This window comes from Lemur catta, chromosome 18 (assembly GCF_020740605.2).
Source record: "Lemur catta isolate mLemCat1 chromosome 18, mLemCat1.pri, whole genome shotgun sequence".
NCBI lineage: Eukaryota > Metazoa > Chordata > Mammalia > Primates > Lemuridae > Lemur > Lemur catta.
This window is the reverse complement of record NC_059145.1, coordinates 6,881,480-6,900,290: the sequence shown is the minus strand read 5'-3', so window position 1 is coordinate 6,900,290 and position 18,811 is coordinate 6,881,480. Positions and strand designations below refer to the sequence as shown.

The 18,811-nt window shown below is 43.6% G+C and overlaps 1 protein-coding gene across 1 annotated transcript in view; it reads left to right on the top strand.

Annotated features, from left to right (window-relative positions):
- Nucleotides 1-8,818, top strand: part of FAF2 (Fas associated factor family member 2) — a 62,644-nt gene extending 53,826 nt beyond the window's left edge. The window contains exons 10-11 of the mRNA XM_045530651.1: nt 412-555; nt 5,520-8,818. Coding sequence (XP_045386607.1) covers nt 412-555; nt 5,520-5,702 — 327 coding nt within the window. The 3' untranslated portion in view covers nt 5,703-8,818. The remainder of the gene's footprint in view (nt 1-411; nt 556-5,519) is intronic.
- The last annotated feature ends 9,993 nt before the right edge of the window (nt 8,819-18,811 follow it).

Below are 18,811 nucleotides of genomic sequence, written 5' to 3'. Positions count from 1 at the left end.
CGTTTGACTATGTATTGCCACTTTTAATCTAACTGGTGTCTTTTAGCCACCACCCCCCCCACCCCCTGCCGCCTTTCTCTCCCCCCGCCCTGCCCCCCACCTAGTGTACTGCAACAGGCAGTCCTCCTTCCCCAGCCTCCCAAGTAGCTGGGACTATAGGCATGTGCCACCACACCCAGCTCCCATTCTCTTTTTCCTCAGATAAATACCTAAACCTAGTCAATAAATAATACATAAGATGCAATAGTATTTTGAATTAGGTTGTTTCTGACTTTTACCAAGAGGTTTTTGTTATACATTTAGTCATTGATTTTAATTTTTCTTCTGCCTATACCGTAAACCTACATGGTCATTGTATTTCTTGTTTCCCTGTTTGTGCCATAGCCTCACCTCTGTTTTGTGTCTCTACAGAATTTACAGGAGGAAAAGGAAAGAAAGTTGGAGTGCCTGCCCCCTGAGCCTTCCGCTGATGACCCTGAAAGTGTCAAGATCATTTTCAAATTACCCAATGATTCTCGAGTAGAGAGACGATTCCACTTTTCACAGTCTCTAACAGTAAGGACCACCTAAGTTGTGTGAAGTGTATGTAGCATCTGGGCTGTAGATTTGGAAGCTTTTATGGACTTTTGAGAGTGTTGTTGGTGCATCTGCTGCTCTGATGAGCAGGGGAGGAACAGAAGGAGATCGAGAGATGGGTTTGACATCAGTGGATACCAGGAAGAGTACAGTGAACTGTCTGTAGGCTCCTTGAGTTCCAGCTTCCAATTCAAAGCAGTTTTTAAGGTTTTTTAATCATAATGTTTGAGCTCTGCTAACAAAAAAAGTACCTTACAAAAAAGTCCCACAAAAGATTTCTCTGTTTGAGGGTGGGAGGCTCTCTTCCATGCTCTCTTCTTACCTTGGCTTTGGAATCCCACCAGAACTCCTGCTCTGTAGAGAAAGTTCTGTCTCCTGTAACCCAGAAGCACTGGAATTACACATCTGAATATAAGTACATTTGCAGTTGGGATGCAGTTCTCTCTCCCTTCCTACCCACTTACCCCATAAGAAGAAGCCCCACTTTTTTTTTCTCATAAGAGACAGGGTCTTGCTACATTGCCCAGGCTGGTCTCGAACTTTTAGCTTCACACAGTTCTCCCACCCCGGCCTCCCAAGGACCTGGGATTACAGGTGTAAGCCACCACACTCAGCTTTCTGAGGCTACCTTGTATGTTTGATATCTATAAAATAAAATACTCAGCATTGTGCCTGGCTTGTAGTAAACACTCAAATGCTAGTTATTGTCTTTGGTATTTATAACCAAAAGAAAGTTTCCGCTTATACTGAGAGTTGGTATGTTGCCTTTCCAAATTTACAGCTATATTAGATTCTGCCATTTCCCTTATCACTTGAAATAATCAAGAGTAAACTTGTTTATAGAAATGAGGATGCACTGTAGTCAGGTGAGGCTGGGTAGCACATTCATTGCTTCTCCTTGTTTAACTGGAGAACATTGGGCAAGTTACAGAATCTTTTATAGGGCCTGAGACTTCCTATTTGTAAAACAGAAATGTACTCTGCCCTCTAATAACTTTAAACTAGAGATATGTCATGCACTGAGCTAGACACTGGAGGGATTCTACAGATGAGTGAGACGTGGTTCTGGAATTCATGGTGCTTCCTGGCCAGTGGGGAATGTAAGACTCAAAGAACTAATAAAGAATAAAAGTATGAGGCATCCTGGTAAGAGAGAAGCAAATAGCTTCCTTGTTTTATTTCTCTTTCATTTATACATTTATTTATATTGGGGGAAGTACTCATGTCTCCAACTTTGGATTTTTTTTTTTTTTTTCTGAGACAGTCTTGCTCTGTTGCCTGGGCTAAAGTGCTGTGGCATCAGGCTAGCTCACAGCAACCTCAAACTCTTGGGCTCAAATAATCCTCCTGTCTCAGCCTTCCGAGTAGCTGGGACTACAGGCATGCGCCACCACGCCCGGCTAATTTTTTCTGTTTTTAGTAGAGAGGGGGGTCTCGCTGTTGCTCAGGCTGGTCTTGAACTTCTAAGCTCAAGCGATCCTCCTGCCTCGGCTTCCCAGAGTGGTAGGATTACAGGCGTGAGCCACTGTGTCCAGCCACTAACTTTGGATTTTTTAATTGGCTAATATGAATGTGCCTCATACAGTAGGTGGTTAGGTCGTTAGTAAATTAAATTCCCTTCCCCTGGTTTCCCCTGTGTTTCCCAACTATGGATTTTGCACATGGATTTTAGCTTACATGTTCACTAGCAATTGTGCTGTTGTACAGCTGAGCTCTATGGAACTTCCTGAAGTTTCTACTCCCACTACTCTGATAGATAAAACTGTATGTGAAAAACCTAACCAAAGTTTCCTGAGAGTTTTGGAGGAAAAATCTGTTAGAAATTGTGGAACACAATAGGCCTGTGCTGAATGATGGGCACACGGGCATAAAGAGACATAAAGGACATTGGAAACACAAGTGGGGAAGATAGGAAAGGGGTGAGGGATTAAAACCTTACCTGTCGGGTACAGTGAACACTATCCAGGTTATGGGCACACTGAAAGCCCTGACTTCAGCATTGTACAGTGTGTCCATGTAACAAAAAAAAAAAAAAATAGGCCTGTGGCCACAGGAACCAACCATTCATTAACTATTTAGTCTTTGAAGACTTTTAAATAGATTCTTCGCTAAAAGCTGTTTTCTTAAAAAAAGATCATCATGACCACCTGAGACTGAGAGAAATGCGTGGCCATAAATGAGGCTTAGAGTTGGGAAAGAAGTGTAAAGGAGAAGCACACTGGTGGTGCCGGCCTGGAATTTAACACTCGCAGAGAAAATTACGTAGAACCAAATCGTGATTGTTTTGTAGGACTCTTACAAACCTGTGTCATCCTACTGTGAACTTGTCCCTTCATAAGTAATCTCAAGGAGTGACATTTGCAGATGATGCTCAGCTCTTGAGTTAAATGCTAAGATAAAAAAGGATAAACTACAGAAAAATCTCCAGGTCCCATGAGTGGGCAGAAAAGTGGCAGCTGGCTTTCTTTAATATGAATGAGAAATGCAAATTATACTCAACCTGGAACTAATTTTTCTGTCCATTACAAACCAAAAGGGACGTCTGGTGGTGTCAGCCCTTTGTCATTGGTAAACAAAAAAAATGCAGTTTTGTACCAATGTTTGGAATTCTCAAGCAACGATTGAAAAAGAAAGTATTATTTCAGCCTTATATAAAACCTTTGTTGATTGCTTACCAAGAATACTTGGTGCAGATCTAATTGAAGCATCCCAAGAAAAGAAGGAGAGTGAGCATTAATGGAAATTGCAAGAGGGTCAGTGAAGGGAACTGAAAATGACTGAGGTTGATAGACTAAAATATGAGAGGTTTATAAAATCGTGAATGGATTAGATAAGAGGAACATGGATTTACTCCTTAAATTCTGGAATTGTAGCCCCTTAAAAATCCCTAAAGAGGTAAATTTAAGACAAATAAAGGAAGGGCTACTTCATACAGAGAGCAATAAACCCAGAGAATGCATCATTCTGAGAGGTGTAACTGAAAGAAAATAGAAGTAGATTCCTCCAAAAAATGAAGGATAACTTGAATGGTGTTTTTCTTATCTTTGAGGTTGACCTGAAAAAGATTAGCTGAGTCTTTGTTAGAAGTAGAATGCTAGATGGAGAGGGCAGAGCATGCCTATTCCTAATGTGTTAGCATGAAGAGACAGGGAGAGACAACAGTGGCCTGTACACAGGTATTTCTCTCACAGTGTACGTTTCAGCAGTGTGAAATTCTCCTGGCGTTGCCTCCTTTCTCACTAAGGATTTACCTGTGCCTTGTCAGAGCCAGAGTAGCGTGGGAAGGGCTTTCCCATACAGGGGGAGTCCATGTAAGGCTGTCAGATCTTGATCAGGTTAAAGAACATGTCCACACGTGGGGGCAGATGCAGGGACACCAGCCCAGCTGGCCCCGGTTGGGGGTGGCAAAGCCAGAACAGGGTAAAGAGGGTATACATAGGAAGTCCCAGGTTTATGGGCAGGGTGTGGCGGGAGGGTGAAGTCATGATTTTTATATATTTTTTATACGTACACGTAGGTGCAGGGACGTACACACACACATATTCTCTAACCCTATCCATAAAGAGTGCCTAGAAGCAGCAACTCCCCAATACCAATAAGCACACCTAGCACCTAGAGCTTGACTTTTAAATACCATTGTCTATTAAAAAGAACCAGTGCTCCTTGAAGAAATGGATGATTCTAGGGCTGGGGCGGGGAAAATAAAAGATCAGCCTGGAACAGCTTATTCCAGGAAGCAAGGAATTGTTCAGAGAATGATGAGGACATGTCAGAAAGACACAGAATTGAGCTATTCAGGCTGACTCCATATGGAATAATTTGAATATTAAAATAAATTATAAACTGTTGAGTAAAATAGGAAATCATGAATCTGCATTGATATAAATAAATAAGTTGAAAGTTTGAGGAACGGAATATCTCTATAGTTTCAAAGTATCTCCCCACAAAATACTGAAAATTATAAAGAGAAAAAGAAGGACTTGCAGTGGAGAAGCCTAGCAGACACCACTGTAGTTGAGCGATCAAAGTGACCATAGGTAATGGGACAAATTGTAGTTGCACTCCACTTGGATGCGATGCATTGAGTAAAAGGCAGCACATTTCTGTAATATTTGTGAGTAAATATCAGACAAACAAATTGAGGGACATTCTACGAAGTAACTGACCAATAACTTTAAAAATGTCAAGGTCATGAAAGTCAAGGAAAGACTGAGGAATTGATTTAAAACTGGATCCTTTTGCTGTAAAAGACAACTGGTAAAACTTGAATGAAGCCTAAATTATAATGTACTATATATTATGGTAATAATGTGTCAGTTAAATTTCCTAAATTTTTTTATTTGCTTTGTTTTTTGTTTTTGTTTTTGAGATGAGGGTCTTGCTACATTGTCCAGGGTGGACTCGAACTCCTGGGTTCAAAAGGTCCTCCTGCCTCAGCCTCCCAAGTAGCTGGGATTACAGGCACACACCATACGGCCATCAAATTTCCTGATTTTAGTGCTGAGTTATGGTTATATAGAAGATTGTCCTGTTTATAAGACATATGCCCTCAAGTATTCTGGGGTGATGGGACATCAGGTTGGCAACTCACTCTCAACTGGTTCAAAGAAAAAAATTCTGTGTCTTATACTTCCATCTTTTCTGTAACTTTGTAATTATTTCTAAGTAAAAAATTTTCAGCATTAAATCAGACAAGTTGTCAAAGAAGATGCAGATGAATCAGTTTAGAATAGTGCTAGCTTGGGCTTGTGTAATTTCTTTTAAAAGGGCTTCCCCACGTTTGCCCTGGAAAGTGGAAAGAACTCGAAGTAGAATTCTGATGTAGTATAGTTATTTCGTGTCTCAGAGTCATCCTAGGGTGATTTGGGGGACATTTGACTTTATAGTCATGTGTGTGTCTCTCTTTTTCTCACTGTCCTTCTTTTTTCATGTGACTTCTGCAGGTAATCCACGACTTCTTATTCTCCCTGAAGGAAAGCCCTGAAAAGTTTCAGATTGAAGCCAATTTTCCCAGGCGGGTGCTGCCCTGTGTCCCTTCAGAGGAGTGGCCCAGTCCCCCTACACTGCAGGAAGCTGGACTCAGCCACACAGAAGTTCTCTTTGTTCAGGACCTAACAGATGAATGACACTTTTTCTTTCTCTCCATTCCTACCCCAATCCCTAAAAGAAATGGAAAAAACAGAAAACAGACAACAAAAAAAGAGAGAGAGAAATTCATATTATTATTATTATACAATATTTTTTTTAAAAAGACTGCTGCATCCTAAGGAAGGATCAGAAACCATGCTGCCTGCAAGAGTCAGAACCTGTGTGTGTGCGTGTGTGTGTGTGTGCGCGTGTGCGCGCAAAGTTAGCAATGACCATCCCCCTCAACAAGCCCACCCTTCCCTACGGCCTCTGCACATGCACCTTCCAGCAAGCAGAGACTCTTCATCTTCAACCCATCCATTGTCCCAGCTGGGGATGGGGACATTCCCATTAGTTCTCATTCATTCTTGCTTTTATGGAAAATAAAAGTGAAAAACCTCCAACCAGCTACTTACTGCAGCATCTCCTAAGGACTTGCTTCTCCCACCTCAGGAGAAGAGAGGAAGAGAAAGCACAGAACAGAGATGTTCCTTGAACTGCCCACAATTTACAAATAACTTTCTGTTGCTTTGTAATGACCAAAGGAATGAGGCTGACATAGGTGTATTTTTTTTTCCTTAACTTAACTGATAAAGAGCCAATTCTTAAACCCACAAGTTCATGCCCTGGGCTCCTTAGCCCATAGTAGTGTAATAAAGGTGCCCCGGGCTGGTTTGTGCTTATTTCTGCCATTGTCCCTCTCATGTTCCCAGAGAGGTCATTCTTTTTGGTCCAACTCTTGCTGTCCTTTCTTGCCACCTATGTACCCCACTTGAAGCAGTGGGAGGAAATCTGGGTTTATAGCCCCACAAAGACTGTGTACGTATAGATACACCCAAGTATGTAGTGTGAACTCACCTTTACACACAAGTGCAGCTTTTTCTTGGAATCTGTACCAGGTGGTTGTTACGGGATGTGAACCAAAGGATAGCAGCTCTTCATTCCTCTTCTCACATGTGCATACTGTTCCTCCTAGCCCCAAGCTTTCCTGAATTGCCAAGCTTGGTGCCTTTCCAAAGGACTAGCAGGGCCTGTGGTGGAGCCAGCAGAGCCACATGAGAGTGCCCTGCCTGTCTTGGTGGATGTGTGTTTTAAGGATAGAAGGAACCAGAAGCTTTGAAGGAAGCCAAGACAGAACTCCCAGCCTGTAAACTGTTGGAGGCACATTTCAGTTTCTGATGTAGCCATCTTCTGGAGGCAGTTTTTATCCTCTCCCTCTATTACTATGTTGAAGTAATAGGGGTTTTTTTAAACCTCTGGATGTCTCGTCTGTGGTTGAGCTTATGGTAATGGGTACATGGGTCAGGCCATGTATTAACAGATGCCAGTGTGTGTTGACAAGTATTCCAAAGCTTTCTATAGCTAGACTGGTGCTGGCTCGTCGTAACACTGCAACCCACTGAAGTTACTGTAGTTCCTAGCATGCTGTGAGGGCAGGGGCTTCAGATAAAGCGTAACTTGCTAGATTTGTAGTCTCCAAAGGCTTTGTCTCACCCTCAACTAAAACCTAAGGACCAGTCTTTGAGGTAGCAGTAATATGGTTAGTATTCTCTGCAGCCCTGTTGTTGGAGTAAACATGGGGCAGGGTGAGGCACCTTCAGATATCGCCTGAAGAGTCTGAAAATTTCCCGGTGGCCTTGGCATAGGTGACTAGAACACCATCTCTAGGAAAATGTAATTCTGTCCCTGACTGCCTATTGTTCTTCCACTTTGTTTTCTGCTGTCCCAAGGCCAGATGAGTGGGAAATTGCCGTTTGACCGTTGTCATGAAATGTATCTGGAGTGAACGCCAGGATAAACCGTGTTCTGCATCGAACCTTATGTGCAATCTGCTTCCCTCTGACAACCACGCATAGAGGACTTTTACCACTTAACTCCGAGCCTCCCTCCCTGTCTGGAATGCACAGCTGCTTCCCTGGTAGCACACAGGAGGGTATCGAGGGCCTCTGCTGGGCTGGGTGTACTGTATAAGTATCCTGCCCACACCTCTTTGGGGAAATTGTGATTTTTTTTTTCCTTCATAATTCAATCTCATCTTACTCTACAATGTGCACTTTATGCCTCTTGACTTTTGATAACTTGCTCAGTAAAGGAGGTCAGATGCCAGAGTATTTATTATAAAAGGTCTCTAATCTTTTTGTCAGTACGACTCTTGCAACAGCCTACCCATTTCCTGTAGGTTCGAGAGGCTTCACGTGCAGCACATTGCCCTTCCCATTCCCTTTTGGACCAGTTCTGCTCTTAGACCCTGTGCCTGTCTCTCTGCTGACCCTAGTGCTGCTGCCTTGGTGCCATTTCCTTTCCTCAGTGAAATATGGGCTGCACATTTGTCACTCAATGCCAGTACAATCTATATGTTACTCCCAAGGACCTCTGGGAGATTGATGGGACCTGTAAGGGAGAAAACACTGAGAAGCTGGTGATCTGCAGGCATTTGCTCTTGTTTCCAAATCACCTCTGGGATATTTCAGCTGTTGTTTCCAAATGCCAAGTCACCAACTAAATGAAAACACTTGTTTCAAATTTTGTTCTGTACTCCCAAGACTGAAGTTGTAGATTCAGCTGCATAACCATGGGAAATGACCAAGCAAAGCACCGGTTTGGAGTCAGTTGAATTTTTGCAGCCTCAGTGGGCCATTCTGGTCTTTTCTCCCACTTCTGCAGAATTTCCTGCAGCAAACATTTCTTTCTCCTTGCTTGCCTCCACCATGATAAGAGATAGCCAGACGAGAATACCTATCTCTTTAAAAACTAAAACGAACCTATAATCTTCAAAGGAGCAGTTATTATGAAAATTGCTAATGGTGCCAAGGCCAAGGAAAGAGTTTCAGAAAATGACTGTGAGAAGGAGTGATAACCCCCAGAATGCAAAATCAGGGGAGTATTATCATCTGGTGCCTGAACAAGGAGCTCCACTTTACGACTGGTGTTTTTAGGACTTGTGAGGAACGCAGCAACGGGAAATCCATCCATAAAGGATGCAGTGCCCCAACTTGCACTGCACCTGAGTAGTTATGTGATAACTTACTGAAGAAATCTAGTGTACTTTAAATTTTTTTCATAAAAGTTTACATTGTATTGTAGGCTAACATTAAATGTTTTATAACAAAAATTTTGTAAAAAGCTCTGGGTCTTTCTGTCTAGGAGAGATGTGGTAGATATTTTTCTATGTATGAAGGAAAGGTTGAAAAATGCTGGAGGAGGGAGCAGGGAATTTTGCAGTGCTGAGAAGCAAGGAGTTAAGATAGTTCTGTCTTGTATTCCTTTGAAAATTAGCAACTTAGGCAGTATGATGTGGTAGAGCAGACAGATTTGGGTTCAAATTTGGGCTTTGTCATTTTTCAGCTTTGTGACCTTGGGCAAGTTCTTTAGCTTCCATGAGCTTTAGCTTCCCCAACTGTAAATAAAGATAAAGTCATCTGCCTCAGGATAGGTTTGTAGATTAAATCAAATAAAGGTATATGAAGCTCCTGGCACATAGTAGATGTCATTAAGTATTTGTTCCTTCTCCATGGGAGTATATTTTGAAGGGATATTTTCCTGCAGTAATTTCAGTTTCTTAAGGAATTTTTCATTTCTCCTGTTAGAACAGACCTATGTCCTTGCAAAGGAGTGGCTAGAGTAGTCACTTCTAATCTAATAGATTTTGGTCCATTGGACTTCCCCTCCTAGGGTAGTTTTGCTCGTTTTCATTTCTGAGAGGAAATTTAAGTCTCAGTTCTCTGCCTTTCTTTTCTCCACTGTCCTTGTGCAAATAACTCATTTTTGGGAGTACATACTCTTGTCACCTTCAGAGTCTGCCCTGTTTGTCCAAAGAAGTAGGGCATTCATTTTTTTTTTTTTTTTTTTGTTGAAATGTACATGTTAAGTGTAGGTCAGAACATCTTCTCAGTCTAGTAAGTCTGCAAGAGGAGTTTATTCACCTAAGAAGCCACTAAAAATGAGTATTTCATAATTGATTCTGAAGCTTATGTATAAAAATTTTGTGATTAACAGAATCAAGGAAAATTCAACTCTGATGCCAGATACACCTGGTTTTAAATCCTGGCTGTGGCCATGATTTTGGCCAAGTGACCTCAACTCTCTGGGCCTAAGTTTTATTATCTGTAAAACAGGGTGATTGTAGCATTGCTGTGAAAATGAAATGAATTGGTATTGCATAGCGCCTGGCACATACACATTGTAGGTGTTTGGAATACCTCCTATTCCTGGTTGGTTTTTTTTTTGTTTGTTTTTGCTTTTAAGAGGCAGAGTCTTGCCTTGTCACCCAGGCTAGAATGCAGTGGCAGGATTATTGCTCACTGCTGCCTCGAACTCTTAGGCTCAAGCTAATCCTTCTGAGTAGTTGGGACTACAGGCACACAGCAATTTTGTTTTTTGTGGAGACAGGGTCTTGTAGTGTTGCCCAGGTTGGTCTCAAACTCTTGGCCTCAAGTGATCCTCCCACCTCAGCTTCTCAAAGTTCTGAGATTATAGGCGTTAGCCACCACACTCGGCCTTTTCAAAATAGTTTGCAGTTTACTCACTACTGAAGGTTTATCCTAGGTGTGGGTAAGGGAAGGGTAGAAAAAGAGGGGATGAAGTTCAGGCTTTACTTACTGGCAGACAGTGCCTGGCACTCTTTTCTTGACACTCTGGCATTGCGACTGGAACTCCATGCGCACTTTTACTCTGGTGCAGCCTCTAGCTCCCCCAAGTCCCTCTTGCCTGTGCGCTCAGCCACCACATGTGCTGAGCCTCTCCTAGCCCTCCTCCCTTTGCCTTCTGTCCCTCTTGCTAACTCTCCAAATGACACCCCAAAACTCCCAGGGTTCTTCCCCTTTAGTTGAAACCTGGTTTTCCCTTGAAGACGCCACTTCAAGAAACCCTCAAGCAGAGGCTGCTCATTTTCCCAGGAATCTTGGCACATGGAAGCAGGATCTGTATTTCTGTTCTACCACTTTGACACATGGTCCTGAAGGAGAGCACTGAAGCACATGCCATCTGCTTGGATGACTTTATCCTCTTCTGGTTGCTACTAGCCATTCTCCAGGAGTTGGCAGCTAGCAACCTAGATGACCTCCACATCTACATATGTAGATTCCCTGAAATTCTGGTTCTGCTGTTCCCATTTAAGTTGTATGGCAGCTGAGTGTGGTGAAAAGAGACCTAGGAGTCAAATCTAGATTTGGAATTGTTCTGCTGCTTGCTATGATCTAGGGCAAGTTATGACCTCAGAACCTGTTTCCTCATCTGTAAATGTTACAGTAGCACATCCTGGTAAAGTTGAGGTGCTGTTTAAATGAGCCGATGTCTGTGAAGTGCCTGGCAGCCGGCATCACAATGCTGAGTAAGTATTAGCTTTCTTCCCTGCTATCCTTCTGCCGTGCTTCACCCTCAAGACCTCAGCACCAATCCCTCTGAGTACAGACTCTCTCCAGCTCCACTGTCCTGCTCTGCCCTTTGTGTCTCCAGTTGTCTGAATTTTACTAGAACCTTGTTGGCTTCATTCCCCTCTCCGCTACATGCCCGTACCAATTGTTGCAATTCCCGAAGCAAACTCAACCACTTGATTTCCTTCCCCTGCGCTTTAAACTGCGGGATCCCAGCATATATCAGAGCAAACTGAGGGGCCCTGGATGTTGGTGCCCACTCTTTAAACCCAGCTCTAGGAAACTTCTGTGCCTTTTTGCTGCACAGGGACTGCTCCAGCGTGTCTACCTTTCTCGAATCCAAGCCTGCCTGCATCCCCGCTCTAGGCCCGTTGTTACAACAACCACCTCCTGAGAAAAACTGAGGCCTTGCCACAGAACTTCATCTTCCTTTTTCACCTCAAAATTGTTTTGCGATACCACCTGCTTCCTCTTTCCCTTCTATCTTTTGGGTGTATTTTTTAAAAGAGATGTATTTTACATACAGTAAAATGTCCAAATCTTAAATCCACTGATGGGTAAAATTTTAACTATATATACACTAAGATCAAATAAAGGCAATGAGATGTTAGAGGAAGAGGCTGAAGACAGGCAGAGAAAGATGTCACTGGGGCTGTGGTCTTGGAGGAAGGAATGGGAAGTTGGTGCGTTTGTAGGTTCCAAGGCAGAAGTTGAGGGTGTCCCCTTCTGACAGCTTCTGTCCTCTCTCTCAGGCTAGGGGAGGCAATAGGGTCAGAGGTCTAAGAAGCATGGGGAAGATTTGAAATAGCTGCTTTGGAGATTCAGACATTGGGAAGACTAGAATGCTTTCTGGGCAATACTGAGGACCCAGGTGAGACTGAGACCATGAGTGTGTAGGGGAGCAGTCACAAAAAGGTAGGCAGCTGTCAGTTTCTTTCTGAAAGCAGGTTACATGCAGCATTCAGAAACTATTAGCGCCCCCTTTGTCCAAGAGCAAAGTTCAGCTCCCCAGCCAGAGGTCAGGGGCCTCAGCACTGGAGCCCTTGCCAAGCTCACAGCTTCGTTTTGCTCTGTTCCTTCACGTGGTCGCGTTAATCTGCCCTTTGAGTCTCCGGATTGTTCGCTAGATACACCGTGCACTTTCCTGCCTGAAGCTGTACTGATATTCAAGAGAAGTGGTTTATATGTCTTTTCTCAAATTCTTCTGGTTATCAGCAAGGCAAGTGCCAGACCATGTGACCCCGGTCTTCCCAGCATCACATGAGATTCCGATTGAACCCAGGTACTGGCAGGGAGGGTAGGTGTAAATCATAACTGGCTGTTAGGCCAGTTCAGACACAAACTGCACACACCTGGATGTCCTCTCACACAACTGTTACATTTTGGTGCCCGTATTAGAGGGTTTTTGTTACAACCATCAAATAGGAATCCCACTCTAGCTAATTTAAGGAAAAAAATGGATGTACTGGGAGACTATGGGGTAGGTCCCCAGAATTGAAAGCCAGACCTCAGAAAGAATGAGTTGAGCTCAGCCAATGGGGAGGCCTTGCCAGCTGTGGAGGACAATGTCATCATAGCCCACCTTTGGAATGGAATGTGATCAACAGGCAGACAGGCTTCTGTGCTCAGTTGTACTCTAATACAATGAGGCAGAGCCTCGTAAAAAATTGGAGAAAAGCATAAAGAAAAGACCATTATTCCCACCATCCAAAATGATTAACATTAATATTTTGGCATATGCTTCCAGCTGTTTTCTGTTGATATACTTTGGTTAAAGTCACAAAAAATGTCTATTCATACACTAAAATAGATCCATGCTCAGCAGATGTGGCTAACATCTGGCTGAGCTACACTCTGGTGCTGGCCCCTCGGATGGACCTGCCCGCCCTGGGGCTCTGCCCGGCTGTGAGTCCACTGCTGTTCCCAGGGCCTGCCCAGGAAGCAGCACTCCTCTCTCTCCCTGCCTCCCTCTCTCTCTCCCTCTCTCTCTCTCTCTCTCTCTGAGCCTCCACCCAAGGCAGAAACTGCAGCAGAGGCCTGTAGATGGGTTTGTCCCAGCTTGTCAGAACTGCAGGGGGTGAGGGCTGGAGTGTGGGGGAGGAGTGGTCATCAGACAAAACATAATTGGAAGTGGGACAAATAACAGGAAATTTCACTCAGCAAGGAATGGAGAGAAAGGGCAGAGCCCGTGCAAGATCACCTGGGCCCTGGGGCCAGACACATTCTCTCCCAGCAGTTCATTCATTTGTTTGCTTATTCAATCATCTATTCAGAAAATACTGATGCCTACTGTGTCCTTGCCCTTTTGCTAGGGTCTGGGAATGTGGCAAATGTGATGGCCCTCGGTCTGGTGAGGCGGAGGCATGGGCAGCCAGCAGGATGGATCCTGGCAGGTGAGGCACACAGAGAAGAGCCTGCGCACCGCGTGCTGTGGAAGCCCAGAGTGGACAGTGGCTGGCTCTGGTTTGAGGGAGGGGTCAGGGAAACTTGCTTGAGGAGAGGGCATTTCAGCTGGGCTTTGGGATAGGAGCATGCTTACCAGAAGGAGAGAAGTTAAACGATTCGAGGCAACGTAGTGTGATTCACCGGCACAGGGATGCAGGAGGTGGGCAGACCTGGGGCTGCATCCCAGCTCTGCTGCTGGTTTGCTCTGCAGTCTTGGGCAAGTTATCTTCCCTGTCTGAGCCTGTGTTTCCTCAGTGGGAACTAGGAGGAAGGCAATAGTAGTTTTACTGTCAAGAAAACAGAAAGGTCCCATGAGGGATAACGTGGCCGCATGGTAGGCACGCACGAAGTGCAAACAACATGCACAACACGGGGGAGAAATAGGCTTGTTGGACTCTGGGAGGCCGAGGCAGGTGGATTGTTTGAGCTCAGGAGTTCGAGACCAGCCTGAGCAAGAGCGAGACCCCATCTCTACTAAAAATAGAAATTATATGGACAGCTAAAATATATATAGAGAGAGAAAAAATTAGCTGGGCATGGTGGCGCGTGCCTGTAGTCCCAGCTACTCGGGAGGCTGAGGCAGTAGGATCGCTTAAGCCCAGGAGTTTGAGGTTGCTGTGAGCTAGGCTGACGCCACGGCACTCTAGGCCGGGCGACAGAGTGAGACTCTGTCTCAAAAAAATAAATAAATAAATAGGCTTGTTGGGGAAACCATGAGAATTTTGGGGGTGGCTGGAAGAGAAAAGAGAGGAGCGAGCTGACAAAAGTGAGACTAGATTGGGATACTGGTTCTTCCACTGCTTCCATCCCCTCCTACGGGGAAGCTGGAGAAGACAGGGAGGGGAAGGAAAGGCAAGCATGGAAACCTCTTCCTTTGATATTCTCCATTTTCCCGTGAAATAACAAAGGAGGTTTACATTTGGGACTAGAAAAGAAAAATGAAACAGAACTGTTTCCCTCAAGAACCCCTCAAGGGACAGAGGCATGGGGAAGCTGTAGGTGGTGGGTGGGGCAGGGTGAACCTGGAGCCTGGAGGAGGCAGGACAGACGGAGGAGAGGTCTCCGAGCCTCAGAGGCCAGCCCGCCCGAGGGGCCTGTCTGGTCTTTTCAGAAGTGCGTTCTCTGACTTAGAGAGTGCAGGAGTGGAGACTGTAAAACTACCTGATTTTCCCATTTTCTAGCTGGGTGTGAACCCAGGCCTTTCTGAGCCTCAGTTTCTCTAATGGAAACTGAAGATAATAGCTCGACTCAGGATGCTGAGAAGCACATGAAACACCATGGTTTATAAGGTCGCCCAGGATAGGCCTCTGCCCTCCTCTGAAACCTCCTCACTCCGCATGCTCCCACTCAAGCTCATCCTTGTCACTGGGCCTTTGCATATTCTGTTCCCTCTCTTTGGAGTGCTCTTCTCCTGACTGGCTCCTTCTCATCATTCAGGTCTCACTAATCTCAATGTCACCTCCCCTGAGAGGCCACACCTATGTCAGGGTGCCCTATCACCATCTTTTCCTTTATGGCCCCTGTCATTATTGACTTGTATGTTTCTCTAACTCCTAGAATGCCAGGTTTCTGGAGGCAGAAACTTTGTCTCATTCATTAGGGTGTGCCTGATGCTTAGAACAGTGCCTGGCTCCGGGCAGAAGCACACAGCCAGTTTTGTTGAATGAATTTATTTGGCACAAATGACATGCCAAGCACCCCACCACTTGCCACTGAGGATCCAGTGGCTGTTAAACTGCCCTTAGAGTGTGTTTACACTCTCTTTGTCCCCAGAGAAGAACAGGAATGTCCTTCTTGTCAACATACAGGCAGAACTGAAAGGCCAAAAGTGATGAGAAAGCATCCAGTCCTGGACACCAACCTCCTTCCTCCGAGGACAACTTGGAGTGTTTACTCCTTGGAAAGATGTTGTCAACTTCTATTAAAATAAAAACACACTTTACTGCCAATTCATTCATTCAAAAATATCCACATGGGTCAGGTACTGTTGTAGGTGCTGGCAGGCACAGCTTCTTATAGAAAGGAAGTAACCAGAATGACCTCCTACCCCCTACCCCCTAACACCACCACACCTTAAAATAACAGAATTTCAGCCCAAAGACAATAGAATTTTAATCTGATTTGTAATGTTGGCTCTAACTTCTTGTATAAAATCAGAAACTTGGCATGGGCACAATCTACAGATTTCGCCAGTCTTACATGCATCCATTTGTGGTGTGTGTGGCTCTGTCGGTTTCATCGCGTGTGTAGATGTGTGCACCCACACCATGGTCAAGACACAGAACATTCTGTCACCACAAAGATCTTCCTCATGCTACCTCTTCATAGTCACACCGTTCCCTGCTCCCCCATTCCTAACCCCTGGTAACCACTGATCTGTGCTCAATCTCTGACATTGTCATGTCAATAATGTTATGCAAATGGAGGCATATGTAACCTTTGTGATTGGCTTTTTTCACTCAGCATAATTTCCCAGCAAAACATTCAAGTTGTTGTTATGTATCAATAACTCATTTCTTTTTATTGCTGAGTATTCCATGGTCTGGGAATACCACAATTTGTTTAACCATTCACCCATCAAAGGACATTTGGGTTATTCCCATTTTGGGACTATTACAAATAAAACAGCTATGAACATTTGTATGTATATTTTTTTATTCTTTTTTTTAGAGACGGGGTCTTGCTCTGTCACTCAGGCTGGAGATAAGTGGCATGATCATAGCTCACTGTAACCTTGAAGTCCTGGGCTCAAGTGATCCTCCCGCCTCAGCCTCCCAAGTAGTTAGGATTACCAGCATGCACCACCACGCCCAGACAATTTTTAATTTTTTGTAGAGACAGGGGTCTATGTTGTGCAGGCCGGTCTCAAACCTCCGGCCTCAAGTGACCCTCCCTGGCCTTGGGCTCCAGGATTTCCGGCACAGGCCACTCATTACACCTGGCCTCTTTTTTTTCTTTTTCCCAAAGGTACCACATCAGCAAATTGTGTACATCTTTTTGCGTGGACATGTCTTTATTTTTCTGAGATAAATGTCCAGGAGGGTATAAGTAATTGCTTAGTTTTAAAACAAACTGCCAAACTATATTCCACAGTGGCTGTACCATTTTACATTCCCACCAGCAATGAGAAATCTAGTTTCTCTACATTCTTGCCAGAATTTGATAGTCACTACTTTTTTGTTTTAGTCTTTAAAAGGTGTGTAATAATATCTCATTGTGGCTTAATTTGCATTTCCCTACTGGCTAAAGGTATTGGACATTTTTTTGTAAGTACATGAAATATCTTCTTTGGTAAAATGTATGTTGATCTTTTGGCTTTTGTTGCGTTTTAAGTTTTTATGTATCTGACACATGAGTTCTTTGTCAGCTATGTGGCTTACTACTTAAAAGTTTGACTTTAGATGAAGTCCAGTTATCAATTTTTTCTTTTATGGATTGTTTTTGGTGTCATATCCAAGATCTCTTCACCTAGCCCTAGGTCCTAAAGATTCTCACCCATTTTCTTAATGTTTTCTAGTTTTATGTTTTACCTTTAAATCTGTGATCCATTTTGAGTTCATTTCTGTATAAATTGTGTGATTTATTTTTTGAAAAGACTGCCCTTCACTGAATGTTCAAAGATCAGTTGGCTGGCTAGGTGCGGTGGGTCACACCTGTAATCCTGGCACTTTGGGAGGTCGAGGCACGATGATCACTTAAGGCCAAGAGTTCGAGAGCAGCCTGAGCAAGGGCGAGACCTCATCTCTACAAAAAACAGAAAAATTAGCTGGGCATAGTGGCATGAACCTGTAGTCCCAGCTACTTGGGAGGCAGAGGCAGGAAGAGCCCAGGAGTTTGAGGTTGCAGTGAGCTATGATGACACCATTGCACTCTAGGATGGGTGGCAGAGTAAGACCTAGTCGCAAAAAAAAAAAAAAAAAAAAAAAAAAAATCAGTTGGCTATACTTCTGTAGTTCTATTTCTGGGCTCTTTATTCTGTTCCATGGATCCATTTGTCTTTCCCTCTGCCAATATCACATTGTCTTGACTAATGCAGCTATACAATAAATCTTTTTTTTTTTTTGTATTTCTATTTTCTTTAATTTTAGACTCGAATGACTGTCCTAAATAAATCTTAAAATATGGCACACAAGGATTCTTCCCACTTTATTCTTGTTTTTCAAAATTGTTGTAGCTACTCTAGTTCCTTTGCCTGTTCGTATACTCTTTAGAATACGCATGTGTGTACCTAAAAAAAAAAAATACCTTCATGGAATTTTGATAGGAATTGCATTAAAGCTACAGATCAATTTGAGAAGAAATGACATCTTTACTCTGTTGAGTATTCCAATCCACGAATATGGTATGTTTCCATTTATTTAGGTCTGATTTCTTTCACCAGTGTTTTGTAGTTTTCAACATACAAGTCTTATACGTGTTTTTTTAGATTTATATCTAAGTATTTCATTTTGGGGGGTGATTAGAAATAGTATTATTGTAGTTGTAATTTCAACTTCTATGTGTTCATAGCTAGTATATAGAAACATAATTTTTCTATGTTGACCTTATATCCTATAACCTTCTGAACTCATTTAGTTCTAGGAGTTTTTTTTGTTTGTTTTCAAGACAAGTTCTTGCTCTATTGCCCAGCCTGGAGTGCAGTGGCTTCATCGTAGCTCACTGCAACTTCAAACTCCTGGGCTCAAGTGATCCTCCTGCCTCAGCCTCCTGTGTAGCTGTGACTACCGGTGTGTGCTACCACCACTGGCTAATTTTTTTTTTTAATGTAGAGATGGGGTTTTGCTAGTTGCCCAGGCTGGTCTCAAACTTCTGGTCTCAAGTGATCCTCCTATCTTGGCCTCCAAAGTGCTGAGATTACAGGTGTGAGCCACTGCACCTGGCCCCCAGTACAATGCTGAATTGGAGTGATGAGAAGGGACATCCTTGCCTTGCCCTCATCACGGGAGGAAGCATCTAGTCTTTCACTATTACATATGTTAGCTATAAGGTTTTAGGTAGTCACTCTTTATCAAGTTGAGGAAGTTACCATCTATTCCTAGCTTGCTGAGAGTTTTTATCGTGGATGAATGTTGAATTTTGTCAAAAAGAAATTTGGGGGACTCCAGCCTGGGTGACAGAGCAAAGACCCTGTCTCAAAAAAAAAAAACAAAAACCCAAAACAAGAAAGCCACTCAAAGTTGTCAGATGAAGGAGACCTTGTTTCCTCATGACAGGCCTGAGCCATGATAGAACCTACCTTAGAATTTCAATTACAGGAGACCAGTAAGTGACTTTTTCCTCAAACCAGTTAG